Genomic DNA, 22,966 nt, shown 5'->3' on the forward strand with positions numbered 1-22,966 from the left:
ACTAGCTAGCCTCTGCTTTAAAATGCGATGATTGACGGTGTCAAACGCTTTTGAAAGGTCAATAAATAGAGCTGCACAACTCTGCTTATTATCTAAAATACTCACCACATCATTCACCACTTTCATTGTGGCAGTGATGGTGCTGTGTTGCTTTCTGAAGCCTGACTGATGTTTAGACAGGATGTCATTTGTACATACATGTTTTTTGAGTCACTATAGGTGGTGGGCGTGTCATTGGATTTGTGTGGTGACGTTTGTGCTTATATCCGGTTGCTTTTACCTGCGCACTTTGTAATAGATGGGGGAGTGAGCTAGAGAAGGACAATTTTTGTTGACAGCACGCACGCACGCATACAAGGATATACGTATATGGATATGGAATATTGCATTTTTGCTTTGGAAATAAAAGGTCAAACGCATACTGTGTTGGAAAGACTGAGTTTTTGCGCGTCCAGTGTTTTTTCTCTTGTTTAGTCCCTCGCGGCACTTTGTTTAAGATTACTGCCGCAATATTAACCTTTTATTTTATTTTATTAGTAGTGTTTCAGTTCATGATGTTCACCTACGCACTGCAATACAAAGTTAGTGTAAAAGCTCAGAACTCTGAAGCAACTTCAATAAAGTAATAACATTAGTTTAGTTAAAATATAATTTTGGTCATAAATCATTGAGAATTAATTGGTGTTAGCTTTAGCCTCGCAGAGCCACTCACTAAAGCACTTCTCCATAGCCTTCCTGCTGGCCCAGCTGCCGTTGTTCACTGTGGGGATGATCTTCAGCGGCTGAAGCCATTGGACGAAGCGCTTCATCTCCAGGAAGCTGCTGTGTTCGCTGTAAGGGACTCCTGTCAGGGAAACACAGGGGTTGCCATCAACATGTACCCAAAACATGTAAACAATGTATCCATGCTTAGAACAGATTATCAATCCACAGATAAACTAAGGGTTGTTCAAGTATAGGTTGTATTTAGATCTATTACCTTATTTATTAAGTCCTGTTGGGAATAAGTCAATCACTTTTCAGACTTTCACTCATACACTGATATTGTTCTTGCTAAATCCTCAAATTATGATACTTTGTGAATAGAGATTTAGCTCTAGGTTGAAACTCATCACAGAGATACGTCTAAAAATATGGGGGAATAGTAAGACAAGCAACTGGGCACATTCTAACAAAAGGGGCCAGAAGTGACCCTCGGGCTCAGAATATTCCACTGTCAAAGCACACGGAGAGAGTTACTGATGATAAGCCTATCAGCCTATCATATGTCTCGTTTTTTGTTTTGCGGAGATATTAAGACATCTTATCATACTCGTAATCCTCCCTTTAACCAGATCTACCTGAAACTGAACCCACTCAAGTCAACGATCCCACATGCGGAGGATAATATTAGGAGCAATATTAGCATATGGCTGGGAAGAGCAAGAGGGAGGAGTTTTGAACACAAGGAGGAGAGAGAAAGGCACAAATGATCTTCTGCCTGACTGACGCACTAACTGCTGAGGAGGAAGGAACGGTGCGCTCCGGCTGGTGATTGTGAGTTACAGGCCAGATGGCTGGTGCTGTTGATGGATCCGCTCAGGAAATGAAACAGGCTTCATCTGCAGTGTGAAATTAAGTCTTTTCAGAGCTGGGGTTTACTGCCAAGACAACTGTCAGGCAGTGCAGTGCTGTCCATGACTAAAGACACACGCAGCTTGGCAGGAGAAAAAAGCTGCTATTTGATTCAATCAGTGTGTGGCAACAAGACAATTAGGATTATTCGCCATTAAAAGGCTCCGTTTTGTGCTCAGTAAAAGAGAAAGAGGGGGATTGTCATTAACAGCTCTGAATAATGCAGAAGACCTTCAAACACTGTATCATTAGCATATTTTTTAGCATCTATACAACCACCACGCACACACACACCTTGCTGTGATATACAAATCATGTGCAATATATACATATATGTCGTTAATAACTGTGCAATATATACCTGGTTGCTATCTCTTCAAAACTGTTACAGGATGAGTATTTTGTAAATTGTGTAATTTGTTATCTTTAATATTTGTGTATGTATGCTTCTTAGTAAACATTAAAGCTGTCTTTGGCTCTTTTCTGCTGTAACAAATGTAAAATTCCCCTTTTTTTCCACGAATAAATGTTTTCTGATTCACATTTGTAATACTCAAAGCAACGTTTTTGTGTTTTTCTCTATGTGTGAGAATGTACGTTTGTTAGTCCTGACAAATAAGATGTGTTTTAATTTTGTTTTACATAAGTCTGTACCATAAATGGAGATGTTTCCATTGATATGAGGCTGAATATCTTCCACTGATTCCACCTTCTGGCTGAAGGTCCATCCTGTGGGCTTGAAGGCCACCAGCTGATCATATTTTTCAGAGAAGCGTGCCAGGTAGTCCTGCAGTTTCTGGAGATAAGATGTGGGTGAGAAGGAGGAATAGAAGTGAGCCTTATCATATTCAAACAGAGCTGCACTGTACCTGAAAACACAGCTAACAAAAAAGAGCAGCTGCTAAATATATACAGAAATCTGATCTAAAGTGATATCAGCTTTTGTGCTCCAATGCTAGGAAGCTTCATCATCCAACGAAAAAGTTATTCAATGTTCATTTCATCACCTGTTTGCAAAGAAAACGGCAAAGAGGTTATTCACAATGCAAACATTTTATAGATCTACTATCCATTTATTTCAAGGTGACTGTGCCAGAAGCACTTTTGATGATATTCTCCAACATGCCCTACTCAAAGGGCTCACTGCAGACCCAAACTGAATCTGTTTCCTCCCGACTCAGCCTTTCTGTGCCTAGTGATGCTTGAATTATACCGACTCTGGGACTTATCTGTGGTTCTACAGATGGCAAATTAAAACGCGTTGGTCCTTTTAGAGAGAGATGATATGCCTGGTCATCATAATAAGCATTCCCTAATTATTTCAACTACTGTCCCGGATACTTTCTCATTATGAGTCGAGCATAAGCAGAATAAAAGACGTGTTAGCATATCTAAATAAACTGCCCTTGAGTAATAAGACACAGCCCTTCATAAACAGAATCCTTTGTATACCATTTTCACACCATTTGAGAAATTGTGTATAATTATTTTAGTTAGGGCTATTGTCTTTCATCTCACTAAGTAGTGCATTACATAATAAAATTGTCAAACTTCTCCAAATAAATAAAATTAATGACTAAATAAAAAAGGGACTGTCTGAGAGACAACAGTCAGATGTTTGTTTTCTTTACATGCCCCTAAAATAGGACATGTTTTTGACTCTCGATGGCCCAGAGTCAGGCTATAATAACTTTTCAGATCAATCCAATCCACTTTATTTCTATAGCACAGCAAACATAACATTCTAATAAAATATAATATTACAATAATAGATAAAAGGCATACATAAGAAAAGATAAAGGCACACATAAGAATTGGAAAAAAACACATGAAAAAAAAATGACTGCTGTACTTACTTTGAAGGAGAGGTGCATCATGGGCAGCACATGGACCTGGGCGGCCTTCAGGTCGGTGGTTATACGTTGTTTGATTTGCTCCGACTCCAGACAGCACATGATGTTGTATTTGTCTCTAGAGAGGCACACTTTAGAGCCCAGCACCTCGGCCAGCGCTACAAAGGAAGCAGAACAAAGTCTGTGTAAGAACTATGAAAGTGGAAAATGGAAATTCAGCCTTAAGTTGATATAGTGTTATAGTATTTAAGAGCTCCTCACGCACACTGAGCAATTGTATATTTTATTTCAATATTAAGTTTCTTCCTCCAAAAGCGCTCCGGCGTCTCTATCCCGTTCTAATGTCATGCAGAGCTGGTTGAAGCTAATGTGATTACGGACTGAATGCTTTCTGTGAGGACATCGTTGGTTTTCCGATTACCTCACTACATGACTGGAAGAGTTCATGCGTCACTTTAGGATACAGGAGTGGCTCTTTTCTCAAAACAGACTAATCTATAAATTCTCCACGGCGCTCTCATTCGAGACAACACGCAATCTCACATGACCTTTCAGAGGGAGGAAAAAGGCCAGGTAGCAATATGAAGCTACAGACAAAAAAAAAGCAATCTTCTTTTTGGGTTCGGAAACACATTTACTTTGAGTCCAGCAGTATGTGTTGGTGTTAACGTACATGAATATATTAATACACTCACCCAGGAAGACTTTCTCTTTCCCCACAGAGTACGATCCGCACACCACCAGCGTACGAGGGTTGAGCGTCACCAGTTCGAAGGCGGTGTTGGCTGCGAAGTTGATGACCTCTTGCTGTCTGGGGAAAGTGTACTCAGGGCTGCAGTAGCTACAGGGATATATTATATTAAAAAAATATGAGTTTCCTTTCCTTCTTCATCACCTTTACTGAGTGTCTTACATGAGCGAATGAGGACACTGCACATATTTCAGCCCATATTGATCCACATGAGAAGAGTTTAAAATACAGGGAACATCGCTAAAAGGTCACACGTATACCCACAGTCCGGTTTCTGCCATTCAGTACCACAACTGGTTAATTCATTGTATATAAAAGGAGACGGACTGGTACTAACGTGGTGTCCAGGTAGAGCGTCTGCACCCTGCAGCTGAGTAACTCGGGGTACGTCTCCATCGAGGGATCAGCCCTGAAGTCACCGGTGTGGAGGACCGTCTGTCCATCAGGCAGGAGGAACAGCAACATGGCCGCTCCGGGACAACTGAAAGCACAGCCGCACACAGGAGGTTAAGCCGGATATAGATATTTCTAAAAATGCATACAGAGTTTCACAAAAGAACACCCTCTTAGTATTCCTCAGTGAATGCATTAAGGCAGTTTGCTTGAGTCTGTCTGACTTTGCAATCAGCGTCAGACCCTGGCCTGGTGGCTATTGACGTAATGTTGATGACTCACTGGTTGGCCTCCAGGAGGGTCACCGTGACTCCCTCCACGGCGACCGGGGTGTTCATGGGGAGGATGTGGACGTACTGCTCTGCTATCCTCAGTTTGCTCTTCACCAGGTTCCCTGTAATCTGAACAGGAGAGGCAGCTGTCAGTCGAAACATCTCTGTGGTTTACTCACAAACAGTGACTCAGCAGAAAAGCAAGTCAAACCAAGATTATTCTATAAAAAGTTAATAAAACATGGTATTGTAATCACTTTTGCATTAACGTGACCACAAATTAGCGTGGGTTGTATTTTATTATAAGTGAATATGTAACACCGTCCACACTCAGCGATCAAACTTTTCTAGGCTATGACCTACCTAGCGTCCGATTTGATTTTTTGTGACCTACCAAATAAACAAAACCCCAGTGGAATACCAATGAGTCCTTGAAAGCCTGTTTTAGTTGTAATCCCAAGATAGCAGACACTGTAATAAATCATGACCCATTTATCCAGCATCTTCCACCAATACATTTTATTCCAGATCTATTGGGATATTATAATTACTTTCAGAGGCAAGTTCTTAAATATCCAAGTAAGATAAATAAAAAGCCTCAAGTTTCTTGCTGTAACCCAATTATATTTCTAATTTGAACCTTCAGGCTGAATCAAAAACGTGTGCTTGTTTTTCTATAAACCTCGAATCAGTCAGTATATTGCCTAGTTCACACACACGGGGACAAAACTCCTAATCTGATAAAGAAGGACTAAACATTGGAACAAATGATGTTGTGAAACAACAGTCAGAAGTGCTGAAAGAAGACTTTAAATGTTTGTTGGAAACTGCCAGCTCTCTAAATGCAGAGGTGTTCATCAGTGGCCCTCTACCGCCAGTCAGAAGAGGAGTGGAGAGATTCAGCAGATTGTTTGCACTGAACACCTGGCTTTCAACGGCCTGTAATGACCATTCTGTTCATTTTATTGACAATTTTAACTTTTTCTGGGATCGCAGACATCTTTTCAAGGCAAATGGAGTTTGCCTGAACAAGTCAGGAGTGAAATTGTTTATCTCTAACATATTCAACTGCCTGCGTCATCAATCTGTTCCCTCTGCCAAGGACAAGCGGCAAGAGGAATCAAAACAGGAGAAGGACACAACACATCACACAGAAAACCCTGAAGAATTATCACTGCACCCGCCTGAGGAATGTTCTGATTATGGGAGACATATGAGACACATGGAGGAGTCTCCACTGCCCCCCCCCCCCCTGTCAACGCCTTTGAGGATACTCCGTTCACCCTTTCACCCTCGCCCACCCTCCTGGAGATCGATGAACACACAAAGGAGATACAGAGGGTTGGCACTGATTCCTTCCTGGAGTTCAAAGACCAAACGAAGGCGATACGCAGGGCTGGCACCATGTCCTTTACCCCCGCTCCTCAACGACGCCCACCAAAATCACTGCAGAGACGCGCACCATCTCCCCCGTCCTCATCACCGCGCCTACGTCAACCACCTCCCCCCCCTGGCAGCATGTCCTCTACCCCCGCACCATCTAGCCCGTCTCCATCACCGTGCCTACGTCGACCACCTCCCCTCCCTTCGAGGGGGCATCTGCAGTCTCCGAAGCCTGATAAGGATGTGTGTGTACAAAACACAACAAACTCTTACTGATATGTGATGGGTCCAGGCTCAAGGGCGTATGGCACTCTCAACTCTTTCCAGGACATGCCGGGGCCCTGCCTGCCAGTAGCTTTGCCGATATCTGTGTTGATAGGTAATAGATTAAGAGCGGTGAATCATAGAAACAGGAAGCACTCAAACGTTTGTGTGAGTGTATCTAATTTAGCAGTGATTCCATGTCAGCCACAGCTTGTTACAAAAAACATGACCGATAGTGTGTTTAACAAACTTAAACTAGCTTTATTAAATGTCAGGTCTTTGGCAGGAAAAACATTTTTAATCAATGATTTAATCACTGAGCACAATCTCGATTTTATGTTTTTAACAGAAACTTGGATTGAACAAAATAACAGTGCAGTTGTTCTTATCGAATCAACCCCTCCCAACTTTAGTTTTATGAGTCAGGAAAGAATGCATAAGAAAGGGGGTGGAGTTGCTATTCTGTTCAATGATTCCCTTCAATACAGGAAGACATCGTATGGAAACTTTGATTCTTTTGAATATGTGGCCCTTCAGCTGAAATGCTCCTCTCGAGCTCTGTTCCTAAATATCTATAGACCACCCAAATACTGTGCAAGCTTTTTTGATGACTTTACTGAACTGCTGTCTGTAGTGTGTATTGACTTTGACCGTCTAGTCATTGTTGGTGATTTTAACATCCATGTTGACAACCCCCAGGACAGAGGGGCTAAAGAACTGTTTTGTGTTCTTGATAGCTATGGACTGACTCAGCATGTGACGGAGCCCACGCACAATAAGGGGCACACTCTGGACTTAATTATCTCAAAGGGTCTGAATATCTCTAAGGTTGTGGTGACTGATGTTGCACTCTCTGACCATTCCTGTGTTTTCTTTGAGAGCTCTATTTCTGTTCACAAAAATGTTCAAAAAGAGGTAACCACAAAGCGATATTTAACTGAAAATACTAGGGAAATGTTTACTCAGAATTTCTCTTCCACACTTGCCCCTGCCAACATCTCAGTAAATGAGCTAGTAGATCATTTTAATTCAAAAATTAAAAAATGTTATAGATGCCATTGCTCCAACTAAGGTAAAGGAAGTGTCTGGCAAGAAAATATCTCCATGGAGAAAGGCCATGACCGTGAAAACAGAAAAAAGAGAATGTCGAAAAGCTGAACGCAGGTGGCGAAAAACAAATCTCCAGGTTCACTTTGAAATCTATAAAGAGAGACTTGGCCTTTATAATTTGGAATTGAAAAACGCACGACAATCGTTCTTCTCTGACATCATTACCAAAAACAAAAACAACGCACGTGCCTTGTTTGCTACCGTCGACAGACTAACTAACCCCCCAGTGTCAGTAGCCTCTGAATTTCTATCCACCAGGGCGTGCAATGATTTTGCCTCCTTTTTCACTGACAAAATTCAGAAAATCAGACAAGCAGTCAGTGCCTCTGCATCAGGTACAGCAAATGTGTTGTCCCTATCTCCACTTAACATCAATTCAGACATCATGACACAATTCCATCAGATTAATGATAAAAACCTAGAGGACATTATTCAACTTCTGAAATCCTCCTCCTGCTGCCTTGATATTATTCCAACAGGATTTTTCAAAGATGTTTTGCCTTGCATGGCCTCAGATCTACTTCATATAGTAAACAAATCTCTTCACTCAGGTATTTTTCCACAGGCCCTGAAAACTGCAGTCATTAAACCGCTCTTAAAAAAGAATAATCTAGATGCTTCAGTAATGAACAATTACAGGCCCATATCAAACCTCCCATTTCTAGGTAAAATCATTGAAAAAGTTGTTTTTCAACAGTTGAGTAATTTCTTGCATTTAAATAACTGTTTTGATGTGTTCCAGTCAGGCTTTTGTCCAAACCACAGCACTGAGACTGCTCTTGTAAAGGTCTTTAATGACATCCACTTAAACACAGACAGTGGCAGAACTTCAGTGTTAGTATTATTAGATCTCAGTGCTGCGTTTGACACTGTTGACCACAGCATATTACTAGACCGACTGGAGAACTGGGTGGGACTTTCGGAAACAGTTCTAAATTGGTTTGAATCCTACTTAAAGGACAGAAACAACTTTGTTTCTATAGGTAAATACACATCTGAGTTGACAAATATGACATGTGGGGTTCCTCAAGGCTCCATCTTGGGGCCTCTTCTCTTTAACATCTACATGCTACCACTGGCTCAGATAATGAAGAACAACAAAATAAGTTACCATAGCTATGCAGATGACACACAAATTTACGTAACAATTTCACCAGGAGACTATGCTCCAATTCAAACACTGAGTAAGTGCATTGAACAAATCAATGACTGGATGTGTCAGAACTTTCTCCAATTAAACAAAGATAAAACTGAGGGTAATGGTTTTTGGAGCCAAGTCAGAACGTATAAAAGTTAGCGCTGAGCTTCAGTCTGCAATGTTCAAAACAACAGATAAAGCCAGAAATCTAGGTGTAGTCATGGACTCTGACCTGAGTTTCAACAGTCACATTAAAACTGTTACTAAATCAGCCTACTATCACCTAAAGAATATATCTAGGATTAAAAGACTAATGTCACAGCAGGATTTGGAAAAACTTGTCCATGCTTTTATCTTCAGTAGACTCGACTACTGCAATGGTGTCTTCACAGGTCTCACTAAAAAATCTATTAGGAAGCTGCAGCTAATTCAGAACGCTGCTGCTCGAGTCCTCACTAACACTAAGAAAGTGGATCACATCACTCCTGTTCTGAAGTCTTTACACTGGCTTCCTGTGTGTCAAAGAATAGATTTCAAAATACTGCTGCTGGTTTATAAAGCACTGAATGGTTTAGGCCCAAAATACATTTCTGACCTCCTGCTAAATTATGAACCATCCAGATCTCTCAGGTCTTCAGGGACTGGTCAGCTTTCTGTCCCCAGAGTCAGAACTAAACATGGTAAAGCAGCGTTCAGTTATTATGCTCCAAATATCTGGAACAAACTCCCAGAAACCTGCAGGTCCGCTGCAACTCTGACTACTTTTAAATCCAGGCTGAAGACTTTTCTTTTTGTCGCTGCTTTTAATTGAACTATTCATATCTTAGACTGCACTGTAACTTTTATCCATGTACTTTTTTCTTTTAATGTTTAATTGACAGCACTGTAACTTTTATCCATGTATTTTTTCTTTTAATGTTTATTTTATTAGCTTTTCTTTTTAATGACTGATTTTAAATGCCATTTTCTTAATCTCTTTCATTTTTTGTAAAGCACTTTGAATTGCCTTGTGTTGAAAGGTGCTATATAAATAAACTTGCCTTGCCTTGCCTAAATGAGACCCAGACGTACTACATTTCCCAGGTATTACATGAACAAAAGGTCTCGAAATTTCAATCGACTATAATATTGTCAGAGCCATTGGCAAATTTGTATTCATCGCTGCCAACTGCAAGCTCCTTTTTCATTAGAGTGCATGCAGGGAGATAAGAAATGGGTCAGGCATTTACTCTGAGTTCTGTGGAAGAGAACAGTCAGAAAGCTTTTTAATGAGATACAAATTAAGAGGATATATTGTTTTTTTAAAAGGTTTGTAGCAACTTCAAAGAATGCACAGTATTCAATGACTTAAAGGCCTTTGGAGGGGAGACCTGACATTTTGGAAGCAATACAGACTACAGACATCTCTAAAGCTCTTTATTTTCACTGTATGAATTATTCAAATGTTGAGTTTGTGTGGAATGAAGTTTCAGTGCTGAACTCAAAGGAAATCTGGGGTAGGTAAAAACCACCATCCTTAAATGTTTAATGTGAAAAATGTAAGCAAAAAAGTCCCTCCAAAAGAAATGCCACGGTATAATCTAGTCATAAAATAAGGTTTAGAGTAAATTAGCTAATTTCAAAACACAGAGGTTAAGCTTAAGTGCCTAATTGTTGGACAATCTTACCAGTATACAAAAATATGAATCACTTCAATCAATGAAATATTCATGGAGGTCCCATTTTACAATACTCTAGACTTGACTCACTCTGTTACAGTAGATTGGCAATGTGAACTTCTTGGTCAAGCCTCCGTAGTGATCTGAGTGGAAATGTGTCAGGAAGTAGGCCCTGATGCCCTGGATCTCCCCATACTGAAATGCATCTATGGTAAACGTTGTGCCTATGTAAAATAAAGAAAAACTTACATTACAACTCACAAAGAATTAACGTATTTACGCAGCAGTAAATGGTCACTGCCTCACCTGGAATCTTCTTGTAGAAGGGACAACGCGGCGGCTCTACTTCTCCATCAGCGTTCCTCCTGGTCCACCTATTTCCTCCCCATCCTCTGGTCCTACCTTTACCTGGTTCAGCCTGAGCCTTACTATTATCTACAGCTGTGGCAGCCTTACTTTTTCTTTGCCTGTCTCCCTTCTGTTGTCTCTGTCCTGTGTTTTCACCCAGTCTTGGAACAGAAGTGGCGTTGAGTTCATTTGGTCCACTTTCAGGCTCTTTCTCCTTTTTCTTGAGGGGTTTGAGACCAAAAAACACCCCAATATCTGTCTGCTTCATACCGGAGGCCTGACCTGCCTTGATCTGGCCCTTCTGTGGCGCCATGTTTTGAGATCCTTGGACAGTGGAGGTTTGTGATGGAGGAATTTGAATACTGCTGTCAGTGAAGTTTTCCAAATGCCCGCTCTGATCCGAGCTGAGAAGAGACTCTCTGAGGCGCTCTAAAACAATACTTTGAGGAGACTGAATGCTGCTTTGACATGGACTGACAGCATCTGTTGAATGAGCTCTGTTTTCAGCAGCTAGCTGATTAGTGGGCGGCGATGAGGTAACTGACTCCAGCTGGGTGTCAGAGGAAGAAGGCACATTATTATTGGTTTCTAAAGTATCTAAAAATTGAGTGAGAACTTCATCGTCACTTGAGAAACCGTCGTTAAACAGCACCTTTGAGTTTTCATCCTCATTCTCAAATGTATCCTTTTTAAAAAGAGCTTTCCGACATTCACTGCTTTTGACTTCCATCTCTGCAGGAAACTCGGAAAGAGGAGAGTAAGATATTCCATCATCGATGTCAGGGGAAGGTTCACTTTTTATTAAACCGTCACCAGTGTCTCTTCCACTCGCTGCCTTCACAGGAGGGGATGAAAGCTCTGGTTTAATTCCCTGGGAAGAACTGATAGACTTTTTGGTTTTAGTAGAGGACGACCAGCCTTTCTTTTTCTTTAAATCCTCTGGGCCAGGTGAGCGCAGCAACATGAGTCCATTCGTACGTTTGGATGGAGGTGTTCCAGTGAGATTACAATGAGTGGATAACACAGAAACACTGAGAACACTATCCTGGGAAGTCTCTAAAGTAGAGCCATCCTCCTCATTGTTTATCAGCCCTGGGAGACAGTTGAGGCCCCTCCCCCTGCTGGTCCCTGCCTGTTGGGACAGACTGAGGAGGGCTGTGTCACCGTTCGCTCGACATTGGGCCAGGACGGTGTGGTTACATTTCCTATAATGGTTAGGAATGGTGGAGCAGCACTGGAGGCCATCTGGACATTCTGTGTGAAAAGAAAACAATGTAGACAGACTTATCAACAGAGTACTAAATGGTCATTCAAAAGCAACAGCACATGCAGATTCTGATAAAACAGTTTGACGATACATATACTCAAAATACTGACGTACCTACTATACATCAATATACTCATCGCATCAATTCAGCTGTCTCAAGGGAGCTTTCTAAAAAAAAAACACTTTATGTAGTCCAGGTTTTCTTAAATTGGGATTTTGAGACTTGACATTTTAATTGAGAATTGACTATTTTACAAACTTGGGGTTGACCAAAATATGGGCATCAACCATGTTCTTAATATCGAAACTTTAATTATGACCAGTAAATAAAGAAGTGGCTGAAAGAGAAACAAACATAGGTACATCACATAAACTAAAGTGTAAGGTAATTTGAATGGATATGGTGCAATATGTATTGTTAATGTACATCTAAACTCAATGAAACACGTCCGTCACCAGCTTCTTTTGTCTCTACTCCTCAGCTGTACTTCATTCCCCAGTCCCTTAATTGCCAATTCCTCACTCATCTGCCTTTCCTTTCCTGCCCTCCACCTCACCTGCATCACACACCTGCTTTCAATCACCTAGATCCTGCTGCCCTTATACCAGCCCATTTTCTTTTTTTCCATGCCAGTTTATCATGTGTTTATGTGGCTGTGACCTGCCTGCCAGACCTACTGCCATTGTAAGCGTTTCAAAATGAATCATGTAACTGCACCAGTCTGCCTGGTTTTCAGGTTTTCAGGTTCTTCCCTGCAATAGTTACATTTTTAAAAGTATATTGAAAAATGACACTGACAATTGAAAACTCCATGTGTTCCCCTGAATGCAGGATGAAAGGTACAAGACACACATATATGTAGTTATTTTTGATGATGGGTCTCTGATGAAGATGATGCATGTGGTCAAACGGTTTATTTTTTATTTTTTAATGAAGTATGGATTTCTGTACCTTTGCATGTGTCTCTGGGGGTGTCAAGACATTCAGCAACATGCCATCTTTGAGTCTGTACCACCAAAATGGAAAAAGGCATCTGACACATGGGGCAAAAGTCTCCAGAGGGTGGTCCCTCATCAGCAGCATTGTCTGTCTGCACTGTGTCCCTAGCAGTGGATGACTTTGATGGAAGAACAAGAGCCTCTAAACTGCTGTCTCCATTAACAACAGACCCACAATCTCCATTTTCAGCTTTCTTGACTTTGCTATCAGCTGACTTGAGAGAGAAAGAAGTGTCTCTCTTTGAGGTTTTTCTGACAGTACACCTTTTGGTCACAGTTACAGCCGGTGAATCGTTCTTCTTCTTTTTCTTCTCCAGAGGTTTATATTCCCAGATGTCATCTTCAGAGTCGTCCTTTTGTGACATTTGGAGAAAAATAAACCATTGGTTTGTCCAATTACCTCCTCCTCAAAACCCTCGTTATAACCAGTTATAACACAGGGATTGGATTCGATAGCATCCCGCGGTTGACGAAAATAATAAACGTTACAGTACTTTAACATTTATAGTAGATTCCTTTTAAAATTGTAAGGATAATTGCGAGTGCTGAACTACTTTATCATAATTAATATTTACGATATAGAGCTAGTTTCTTCTTCAGCTTCATACTATTATGTTTCGACATGTTAGCGCTTACCAAAGCACAACACTGAATAAAGTAAAGACACATAGAGAAACAGAGCAGCACATTTAACACAATTCAGCACATTATTTTAATTATTTGAGCAAAGGTTACTTTTTTCAAAACTAAAAAGTATTTGACTGGTTTTTCACCTATTTAGATATAATCTACATTTCTGTGAAAAATAGCCTTCCGGTGATATTGTTTTTTTTTTACAGTGTCGAAAGCAGCGGTCTGAATCGCAGTGGTGAATTTACCTAGCAGGCTGGCTGTTGATAGAAACATGGCGTCCCAGTCCAGCCTCTCTACTTTATTTCCTATCCAAAGTGAGCTGGATTCTGCCCTAGATGAAGCTACGACTCAACAAGAGAAAGAAGATATTGTCAACGAGTATTTAAAAAAACTAGACGAAAGAGATGATCTTAAGATACCGGATTTCCAGACAGGTTAGACCATGTTAAAGCGTTTAGCCCGATTACTGTCTCTCTCCATAGCATAGTTGCTTTACTTTTAAAGTGTGCTTACATGCCAATACATGACTCGACATGTTCTCGAGAATAAAACTTAACAGCCATTGTTTCCTCACCTTTCCTATATATAAATATTCTTTTAACACAAGTGTTTGCTAACAAGTTTGCTAAGGTTAGCTTATCCACGCCCTAAACAGTCAGGGAAGTGAGATACATCTTCAATGATCTCAAGTGGGGAAATCCGGTTGTTGCAGCAGTAGTACAAGGACATACATAACAGAATAGGATGTACATTAATTTAAATGAGAATACTGTAAAAAGTACAACGTTTTACAAGAGCATTTAGAACGAAAACTACATAGTAAAGTGTCAGTGATAATAGTAGTAGTAAACAGGCCTTTGTAACAAGTGTGCAACAGGCATCATTTGATGATAAAGTAATGTTACTCCATGTGTATCTTTTTACATTAAAGAGTAAATTAGAATAAAGCATATGAACGTAAGGTAGGCTACATTATGTTTCTGCATATGAGACGTAGCCATAGTTTCTGGTGTAATAATATATCAATATAGTAGCATATTAACCATAATTTCAACATTATAGTACAACAATATGACAAAGTATATTGTATAGCTTGGTGTAAGAAGCAACAATGACTACTTTCAGACAAAATGGAGAGCAGCTGCTTGGTGTAGGTTCACCTTTTGCAGTGCTTCCTGTGGTGTGTTTTATTGCAACAGTTTATGAGTTGTGCAATGAATAGTTAGTATCAGCATTCCCTTTTAATAGCCCCATAATATAAAGGGGTTATTGGTCAGACTCCTGCTTCATCAGTTGTTCTTCACTCATTTTTAATTTTATGTTTTTGTTTTGTATGCAGCATGTTGGCAATATCCTAACGCACCAGTAGATGGAGATCTATAGTAGAACTTCAACAGCAGAATAACATTATTCGTTACGTTATTCTGCTGTTGGGGATATTAACTGGACCCTCAAACAAGCCCTCATGACTATATTACTGACAGTTTAAAGTGTTTTTGTCTCTCTTTATATATATATATATTAGGGCTGTCAAACGATTACAATTTGTAATCAGATTAATCACAGCTTAAAAATTCATTAATCATGATTAATCACCATTCGAACTATGTCCAAAATATGCTATTTATTTATGTATATTATTGTGGGAATGGAAAGATAAATGAAAGAAGGCGGATATATCCATTTAACATAGTTATGTTTATTATAACATTTTTCTGCATGTCAAAATGAAAGACAACCCACACACCTATCCAGGGTCGGCGTCATGGGGGGTCATTCGCGGGCCATGCCCCCCCAAATGAGTCACTGTGCCCCCCCAACGCAGGGTGGGCAAGCCTTGTCACTTTGCCGATTTTTTCTTTTTTTTTTATCATATAGGCTAAGTGAAAACGTTTCCACTAAAGGTTTTTTGTGTGAAATACATCAGAAATAAATAATACAAATATAAAACACAGCCTGAGGTGTGCTCACTGCTGCTCTCTGATTGGTGTGTTGCTTGACCAATGACCCCCGACCTTTTTTTTGTTATCATTACGTGGCTGTGTGTTTAGATGAAAGCCCAGTGGCGATCTGTTCATCTGTTACACTGATTATACAGTAAAGCCATCAAAAATAATATGATATACAGTACAGTACAAGTACATGGGTCTCTGTGTTTCATTCAAGCTCTGTGTGTGTGTGGCACGAGCGCATTTTGTGAGTGCGCGAGCGGTAACGTGGAATGTTGTGGTTAGCATCTGGTTAGCTAGCTATGCTAACGGATATAAAGGGCTGTTTCTACACCAAGGTGGAGGACAGTCCTCTCCTGTCAGAGAGGATCTTATAACCTCAGCTCAGTGAGGTAAGGACTCTCTCAGTGTTTAGATAGTTCACTTTAGTGTAAGTTATCTCAGTGGGTCTCAAACGGTTTGGTCACCATTTATGTAAGTATTTTCGAGGAATACCTTTATATGATCATTATAGTTATTAAAGAGAGAATACATGAAAAACGGGTATGAAATACTATAGGACAGTAACACAAGAATACAGTTTAAAAGGGGAATGATTAGTGAAATATCCATAAAGAAAAAGTAAATCTGTGTACAGTTCTGTTTCATATGGATGCTGAGAGATGTAGGCTATCCATAGATCTCTTCACTTTGCTCTCAAAGTGCACCAGATTGATGCATTTAACTTCAATATTTTAAAAATAATCTTCCCGGGGGAGCATGCCCCCAGACCCTCCGAGAGGAGGTTAGGTCCACTCCCACCTAAAACATGTTCACATGTATAGGATACTAAATACATTTGCACACTTTTTATATGATGGTCTATGTCCATATCAAATCAAATCAAGTTTTATTTATATAGCACATTTTTCAACGATTTTTGGTCGAGCCAAAGTGCTGTATATACAGTATAATACAAAAATAACCTACAGTAAAGACACTTTACAGCAAATACAACAGCACAGTTTGTGCAGAATATCAGTATGAGAAAACGACACCCTCTGTCCTTATATGTTTCTGTTTTGGTGGTCGTGCCACAACCGTGCATGTATGCACAAGTCATAGGTGCACTATACAATAGCACTACACCCCTGCAATGTGTGTGAAAGACAATAGACTTTACAGCATGTTTTTTTAAATTGAAGTTGGTGTTTGTGTGTTGGTTGTTGACGGCAGTGTGTGCCCCCCCTTGGTAAATGATTTCCCCCCCATTCAAGTTGTTCTAGAGCCGACCCTGCACCTATCAATCATCAAACCGTGGGGTCTTAATTCATTACGTGTTGATTTCTATCAACGGGGGAGTACTTCAGGAAAGTCGACAGAGGGGGGGGGGGGGGGGGGCGGCGGCTAGTGGAGTACTTCGTGACCACACAGTGTGAACGTTGTGATCAGCTGTTTTAGCGCAGTTCTCCAGTGAAGGGGGGGGAGTCTCCCTCCGCAGCCGGTTGGCTTAGTTTTGGCACAATTCCGTTGTACAGACCGACGTTAACAGCAGCCCTGTCTGTGCACACGGAGACGGACTCTGTCGTCCGGTGATCTAAAGCTTCACAAGTACGTCGGTACGCAAATGCGCTTTGTGACACAAGTGACGGTACGCATTTCAGAGAGATTACGCACATAACCTGCGTACCAGTTATGTGCACCCCTGTACTACAGCAAAAGTATTCTCCGTCGGGACTTCCTGCAACAACACCACGCCGTTATCAAAGATGTTCTGTTGAGAAGACGATCACTACGTGACAAAAGTTTTCAAAACCGTGGCTACTGAAATCAATCTTACTAACTGCTGTCTGTGCAATTTACTCCGCGCGAGTTGGCAGACTTTATTTAGCTTACTTTAACATCATTTTTCATGGTGGGGCTAAGCCATTTCTTGGTATGGGTGTAGCCTACCCCAGCCATACCCTGGCCCTGGCGCTGCCACTGGTGGCACGTATGGGGCGGGCCATTCTGCACATTCGTTAAATGCGTTAAATATTTTAACGCAATTAATTCAAAAAATTAATTACCGCCGTTAACGCGATAATTTTGACAGCACTAATATATATATATATATATATATATATATATATATATATATATATATATATATATTGCTTATTTGGGATATAAAGTGTTGTTAAAATAAGGCTCAACATGGTTACCTTACACAACAACACTGCAAAACACCATTGTTGTTCACTTTAATAAAAGAAAGTGTTTGTAAAAGTAAATAGAATAAATAAAAACGTATGGCTGTTATATCGTTTCCTTCAGGTGATATTGAAACTAAGGTTCTTTGAAAGGACATATCGCAAAGCTGAAGTTAAACAAAGACAATACAATAAGTTTAAATAGTTTATGTGGAGGATACATTTTTTTTAATTTATATTTCCAAGTATTTAAGGCTGGATTGTGAGGTTCAGTATGTTTTCAAAATATAAAAGCAAATGTATTAATCACATGCATGTGAGTCAAGTGTGACAAATGTTATCATACACAATCTTCAGTGTATTTGATTACTTGTAAAAAAAAAAAGAAAAAAAGAATCTACAGGAATGACTTGAAAGCATTAATACCTTCACGGCTGAATCTGTAAGCGTTTCCAAGTCATTGCTTTGAGCCATCAAATTGCCGGGTCTGTGACTAAACATAATGAATAGTTTGACAGCATCATTTTCTACTCTGTGATTTCCTCCAGGCTTGGAATGGCTGAACACGGAGGGCCCTCTGTCTCTGAACAAGGAGCTGGATGGGAAAGTGGTGCTGCTGGACTTCTTCACCTACTGCTGCATCAACTGCATGCACATCCTGCCTGACCTGCACCAGCTGGAGGAGAAGCACTCGGCCAAAGGTACGGACTAGCACTGGCTTTGACTGCTGTTATTCAAATATTCCATTTCACTGATGTGGGAATATAGGACGATCCTCCCCAGTAGACTTCTCATCATCCTCTACCATGATTTGAAATTATGCACATATGCCCATAACAAATGATGTGCCAGTGTATTTATGAGTTAGATTATGATAATGAGGGATTTCTTTTTTCATATTCATGTGAAGTCTGTTGTTACAGGGCACCTTGGCAAGCACAGTTGGTCAGGTTGATGTACGCCATTAGTCAGATGGAAGAACTGTCTCAATGTTTGTCCTTTTTCCTTCTATTATTTGTGTATTTGGATTTCCTTTCTCACATCCCAATTTAATGAAAAATACTAAAGATAACCACCTTTTTTCCATCCCTCATTACTTTGACTTCTATACATTGTGTGTGACACTCATCCCAAGAAGACCAAACTAAAGAAATGCTCAGTAGTTTCATAAAAATGCGTTGTCATGTAGTTTTAAGCATTGCTTTAATGTATAATTACACCAACACAGTCTGCATGGGATTAACTACAGTATTCATGTTCATGGTAATGCAGGATCAAGGCAATCGGTAAAAACTGTGTCTCCTTGATGTGATTTTAAAGTAATAAGCCTTTAGTGGCTTCAAAGGGAACTACGAGAAATCTGATAAAGTGGAAATGAGAAATATCTGAGAGTGTGGAGTTAAAGAGAGGGGATTACCAGACATCTGTAGCACGGCTTGAGGCTAGCAGCTTACCTAGAGGGGTCAATGTATCTGTGCCATGTGAATAGAAACTAAGAAATTATTGTTAAACCATAGCTACAGTTGCAAGAAAAAGTATGTGAACCCCTAGGCTAAAGACTTCTTCAAGAGCTAATTGGAGTCAGGAGTCAGCCAACCTGGAGTCCAATCAATGAGACGAGATTGGAGGTGTTGGTTAAAGCTGCCCTGCCCTATAAAAAATACACACCAGTTTTGAATTTGCTATTCTTAAGAAGCATTGCCAGATGTGAACCATGCCTCGCACAAAAGAGCTCTCACAAGACCTACGATTAAGAATTGTTGACTTGCATAAAGCTGGAAAGGGTTACAAAAGTATCTCTAAAAGCCTTGATGGTCATCAGTCCACGGTAAGACAAATTGTCTATAAATGGAGAAAGTTCAGCACTGTTGCTACTCTCCCTAGGAGTGGCCGTCCTGTAAAGATGACTGCAAGAGCACAGCGCAGAATACTCAATGAGGTGAAGAAGAATCCTAGAGTGTCAGCTAGAGACTTAAAGAAATCTCTGGCACATGCTAACATCTCTGTTGACGAATCTACGATACGTAAAACACTGAACAAGAATGGAGTTCATGGGAGGACACCACGGAGGAAGCCACTGCTGTCCAGAAAAAACATTGCTGCACGTTTGAAGTTTGCAAAAGAGCACCTGAATGTTCCACAGCACTACTGGCAAAATATTCTGTGGACAGATGAAACCAAAGTTGAGTTGTTTGGAAGGAACACACAACGCTATGTGTGGAGAATCCAAAGGGTTCACATACTTTTTCTTGCAACTGTATATCAAGTTCGGGCTAATACAAAATTATAATTGGCTCTTTATATGAATGGGTGGAGTAGTCAAAGTAAGTAAGAACATGCTCATTGGTAAAGCTTTCATATCACATTTCTCCCTTACCTGATTATCCAATAATGAACAAGAAATCAGCATTGGGCTGAGAGACTGAAGGGAACACGATTCAATTTGGTGTCAATCTTATTATGTGTCATGCTTCGTCACGGGAACATGTGTACGTTCACTGAGGCTGAGAAGCTGCACTGCATCAAGTTCTCTCTCAAGCGCCCGAGGGCCCTTATCTAAACTGTGAAGAGACAGTAACTAAAAATATTTCCGAGTTGGCGCTCACAGGGCCCATAATTGTACCCTGCTGTAGTTCACCGTTTGGTTCTTTATATAGCCACTCCATGTAAAGCATCACATCCTGCTGGCCCTTTACGGGATCATCTGAGGAAGCTGTGCAGCTCTTAATACGCAGAGCACATACACCGCACCGCCACCACACACTATCGCACTCGCCTTATCTTTGGCACTGATGTGGGTACATTCTGTTTGCTGCTCTGGTCAGTGAGGTGTGAGAGCCACCCTGAACAGTCACTCCCACAGACCCCATACCCCCCTACCCCCCAAACAAACCACCCACCCATCGTCACTGCAATCTGTGCTGCTGCTGTACTGCTTGGCAGAGGCCATGGGTGATGAAATCCTCTGCGAGTCTTAAGGTTGTTGAGGGTGGCTCAGTGATGTGAGTTTATGGAAAAGGGCTTTTGTACACTTTATTTCCACTGTGGTGTTGTGGAAAAAAGTTATATATAAAAATACACTCTTTTATTTCCGAGTGCTTTAAATAAAGTAGAGAAACAAGATTGTGATAGTTGTGGAAACTCACTAATTGTTTTGTCTCAGCTTAATTATTCATTTCATTTTCCACAGTGAATATAAAGCAATTATACCCTTTGTTGTTGCATAATGCCTCAGGTTGGACATGGTTACAAGAGTGACTGTGTTCAATAGAAAGTCCCACACTGATTGAGTTAAGTTGAATTCAGAATCAAGACATCTGTTTTGTAATCTTTTTAGAAACAACAAGAGTGATCAAAGGAGCTTCACAATAATGGGTTTTTTTCATAGTTTGAGGCTATTCTGTTGCATAACATTTAAAACCTTCATCTTTATGGTCCAAGTGTCAAAAAGGCAGTAGTTCTGGCTAATTGTTCTCATTGTTTGTACTAATAGTGGTAATCTTCAAGCACTACTGAGAAACACAATTTCCCAGACGCTGAAACATTTCAAAGAGCGTCACTGAGATCAACCTATTATTATGTTGGAGGGTCACTGACTTGATAACAAAGCAAGACTGTTGGTTTTCATTTGATAAACTCATTAGTTTCTCTGCTTCTCCTCAATTATTTTCGACACATGCATCTGCGTATGAGGTTTGCGTCTTTTTGACCTTTTTTCTTTAAGTTACTGTCACGCAAACATACAAACTGACAGACTTTGTGCTTCTTTTTGAGGAAAAAGAACGACTAAAATCCTGACAATGTATTCCAAAACTACTAGCTGTGATTGTGAGAGTTATTTCAGTCGAACCACTTACTGCACCGTTATATTTGACCGTTTTATTTTTGTCTCTCTTTCTGTTTAATCCCCTTTTCAGACGGATTGGTAATTGTTGGTGTGCACTCAGCAAAATTCCCCAATGAAAAGGTAAGTGTTTTCATTGTTCATGGTCATTTTGACCTGTGGGTAGGCTTTTCTGCTTATGCCTCGTTTTTAATAGAATAATATCAAGATAATGGGGCATTTTAAGTATGATGGCCTCATGAAGCCTACTTTTTTTTTAATAGGATTATAGACTAGAAAACATTGTGAGAACTTCTTAAGCCTCATGGGACTATATGTTTATTTTCTGTTCTTCATTAAGCTTTGGCCAGTTGCTGTGCATTTGTAATTCAACATGTATATTTTCTACTTTTTTTTTTAATGCTATTTTATTTGCATTGAGATGTTTTGGAATGTTTATATCTAGTCTTTTAATTTGTATGTACAATGCCATGTCTTTTTATGCTGCTGCAACGCAAAGTAAATCACAAATTGGGATCAATAAAGAACTTCTTATCTTATGCCACTGATACTTTTATTTCATAAATAACAGTGTACATATTTCAGTTTGGGGCTTTTTGTCAGGTGAAACAAGGACTTCAATGTCACTTTGGACTCCTGGCAGTTTAATCGATGACAAAAAATACCCTGAATTATTAAAGAATAGCCCTTATTTTCAGCAACAGATTTACAGCTCATTTTTCATGCCTGCTCGATCCTTTTTACAGGTCCTCGACAACGTCCTCAGCGCTGTGCTTCGCTATGACATCCGCCACCCGGTAGTGAACGACAGCGAGGCGCGCCTGTGGCATGACCTGGAGGTGTCCTGCTGGCCCACCCTGGTCCTCCTGGGTCCCCGGGGCAACTTGCTCTTCTCCCTGGTGGGCGAGGGCCACCGCGACAGGCTGACGCTCTTCACTGACCTCGCCCTCCGTCACTACGGGGCTCAGGGTCTGCTGAAGACACACACAGTGGGCATCAAGCTGTACCGGGACTCCCTGCCCCCCAGCATGCTGTCTTTTCCTGGAAAGGTCGCCGTAGACAACAGCAGGAAAATACTGGCCATAGCAGACACTGGGCATCACCGGGTTCTGGTGGTGTCCTCCACCGGAGAGCTGTTACGTGTCATTGGAGGTAAGGAGTAGGGAAGAGATATGCAGTTCATTAGGTTTAAATTAGTTGGTTTAGTGGGATCACAAGATGTCCATTAAGGAATTGATCAGTTGGCAATGAGACAGTTCCTGAGTTAGTGCAGTGGGTTTTTATTGCAATAAATACTAACTTGTGGTTGCCCAAATAGC

At 40.6% G+C, this 22,966-nt stretch overlaps 2 protein-coding genes across 2 annotated transcripts in view; one reads left to right on the top strand and one right to left on the bottom strand.

Annotated features, from left to right (window-relative positions):
• On the bottom strand, nt 1-14,303 carry dclre1a (DNA cross-link repair 1A (PSO2 homolog, S. cerevisiae)). Its single transcript, XM_034214436.1, has 9 exons — nt 13,004-14,303; nt 10,743-12,038; nt 10,527-10,660; nt 4,894-5,012; nt 4,556-4,699; nt 4,163-4,308; nt 3,471-3,625; nt 2,269-2,410; nt 1-844 (listed from the first exon to the last, which is right to left on the bottom strand). Exons 1-9 carry the CDS (start codon nt 13,413-13,415, stop codon nt 675-677), a joined length of 2,718 nt encoding a protein of 905 aa, XP_034070327.1. The 5' UTR covers nt 13,416-14,303; the 3' UTR covers nt 1-674.
• The window catches only part of nhlrc2 (NHL repeat containing 2), a 24,020-nt gene continuing 14,964 nt past the window's right edge, over nt 13,911-22,966 (top strand). The window contains exons 1-4 of the mRNA XM_034214437.1: nt 13,911-14,117; nt 18,352-18,504; nt 21,721-21,770; nt 22,394-22,799. Coding sequence (XP_034070328.1) covers nt 13,955-14,117; nt 18,352-18,504; nt 21,721-21,770; nt 22,394-22,799 — 772 coding nt within the window. The 5' untranslated portion in view covers nt 13,911-13,954. The remainder of the gene's footprint in view (nt 14,118-18,351; nt 18,505-21,720; nt 21,771-22,393; nt 22,800-22,966) is intronic.

Source organism: Gymnodraco acuticeps, unplaced genomic scaffold, assembly GCF_902827175.1.
Source record: "Gymnodraco acuticeps unplaced genomic scaffold, fGymAcu1.1, whole genome shotgun sequence".
NCBI lineage: Eukaryota > Metazoa > Chordata > Actinopteri > Perciformes > Bathydraconidae > Gymnodraco > Gymnodraco acuticeps.

Coding starts and splice junctions, on each gene's coding strand:
- dclre1a (XM_034214436.1), bottom strand. CDS start 13,415: ATGTCACAAAAGGACGACTCTGAAGATGACATCTGGGAATATAAACCT. Junction 12,039..13,003: donor CCCCAGAGACACATGCAAAG/GTACAGAAATCC, acceptor CTTTTCACACAG/AATGTCCAGATGGCCTCCAG. Junction 5,013..10,526: donor TGCCAATCTACTGTAACAGA/GTGAGTCAAGTC, acceptor TCTCCTGTTCAG/ATTACAGGGAACCTGGTGAA.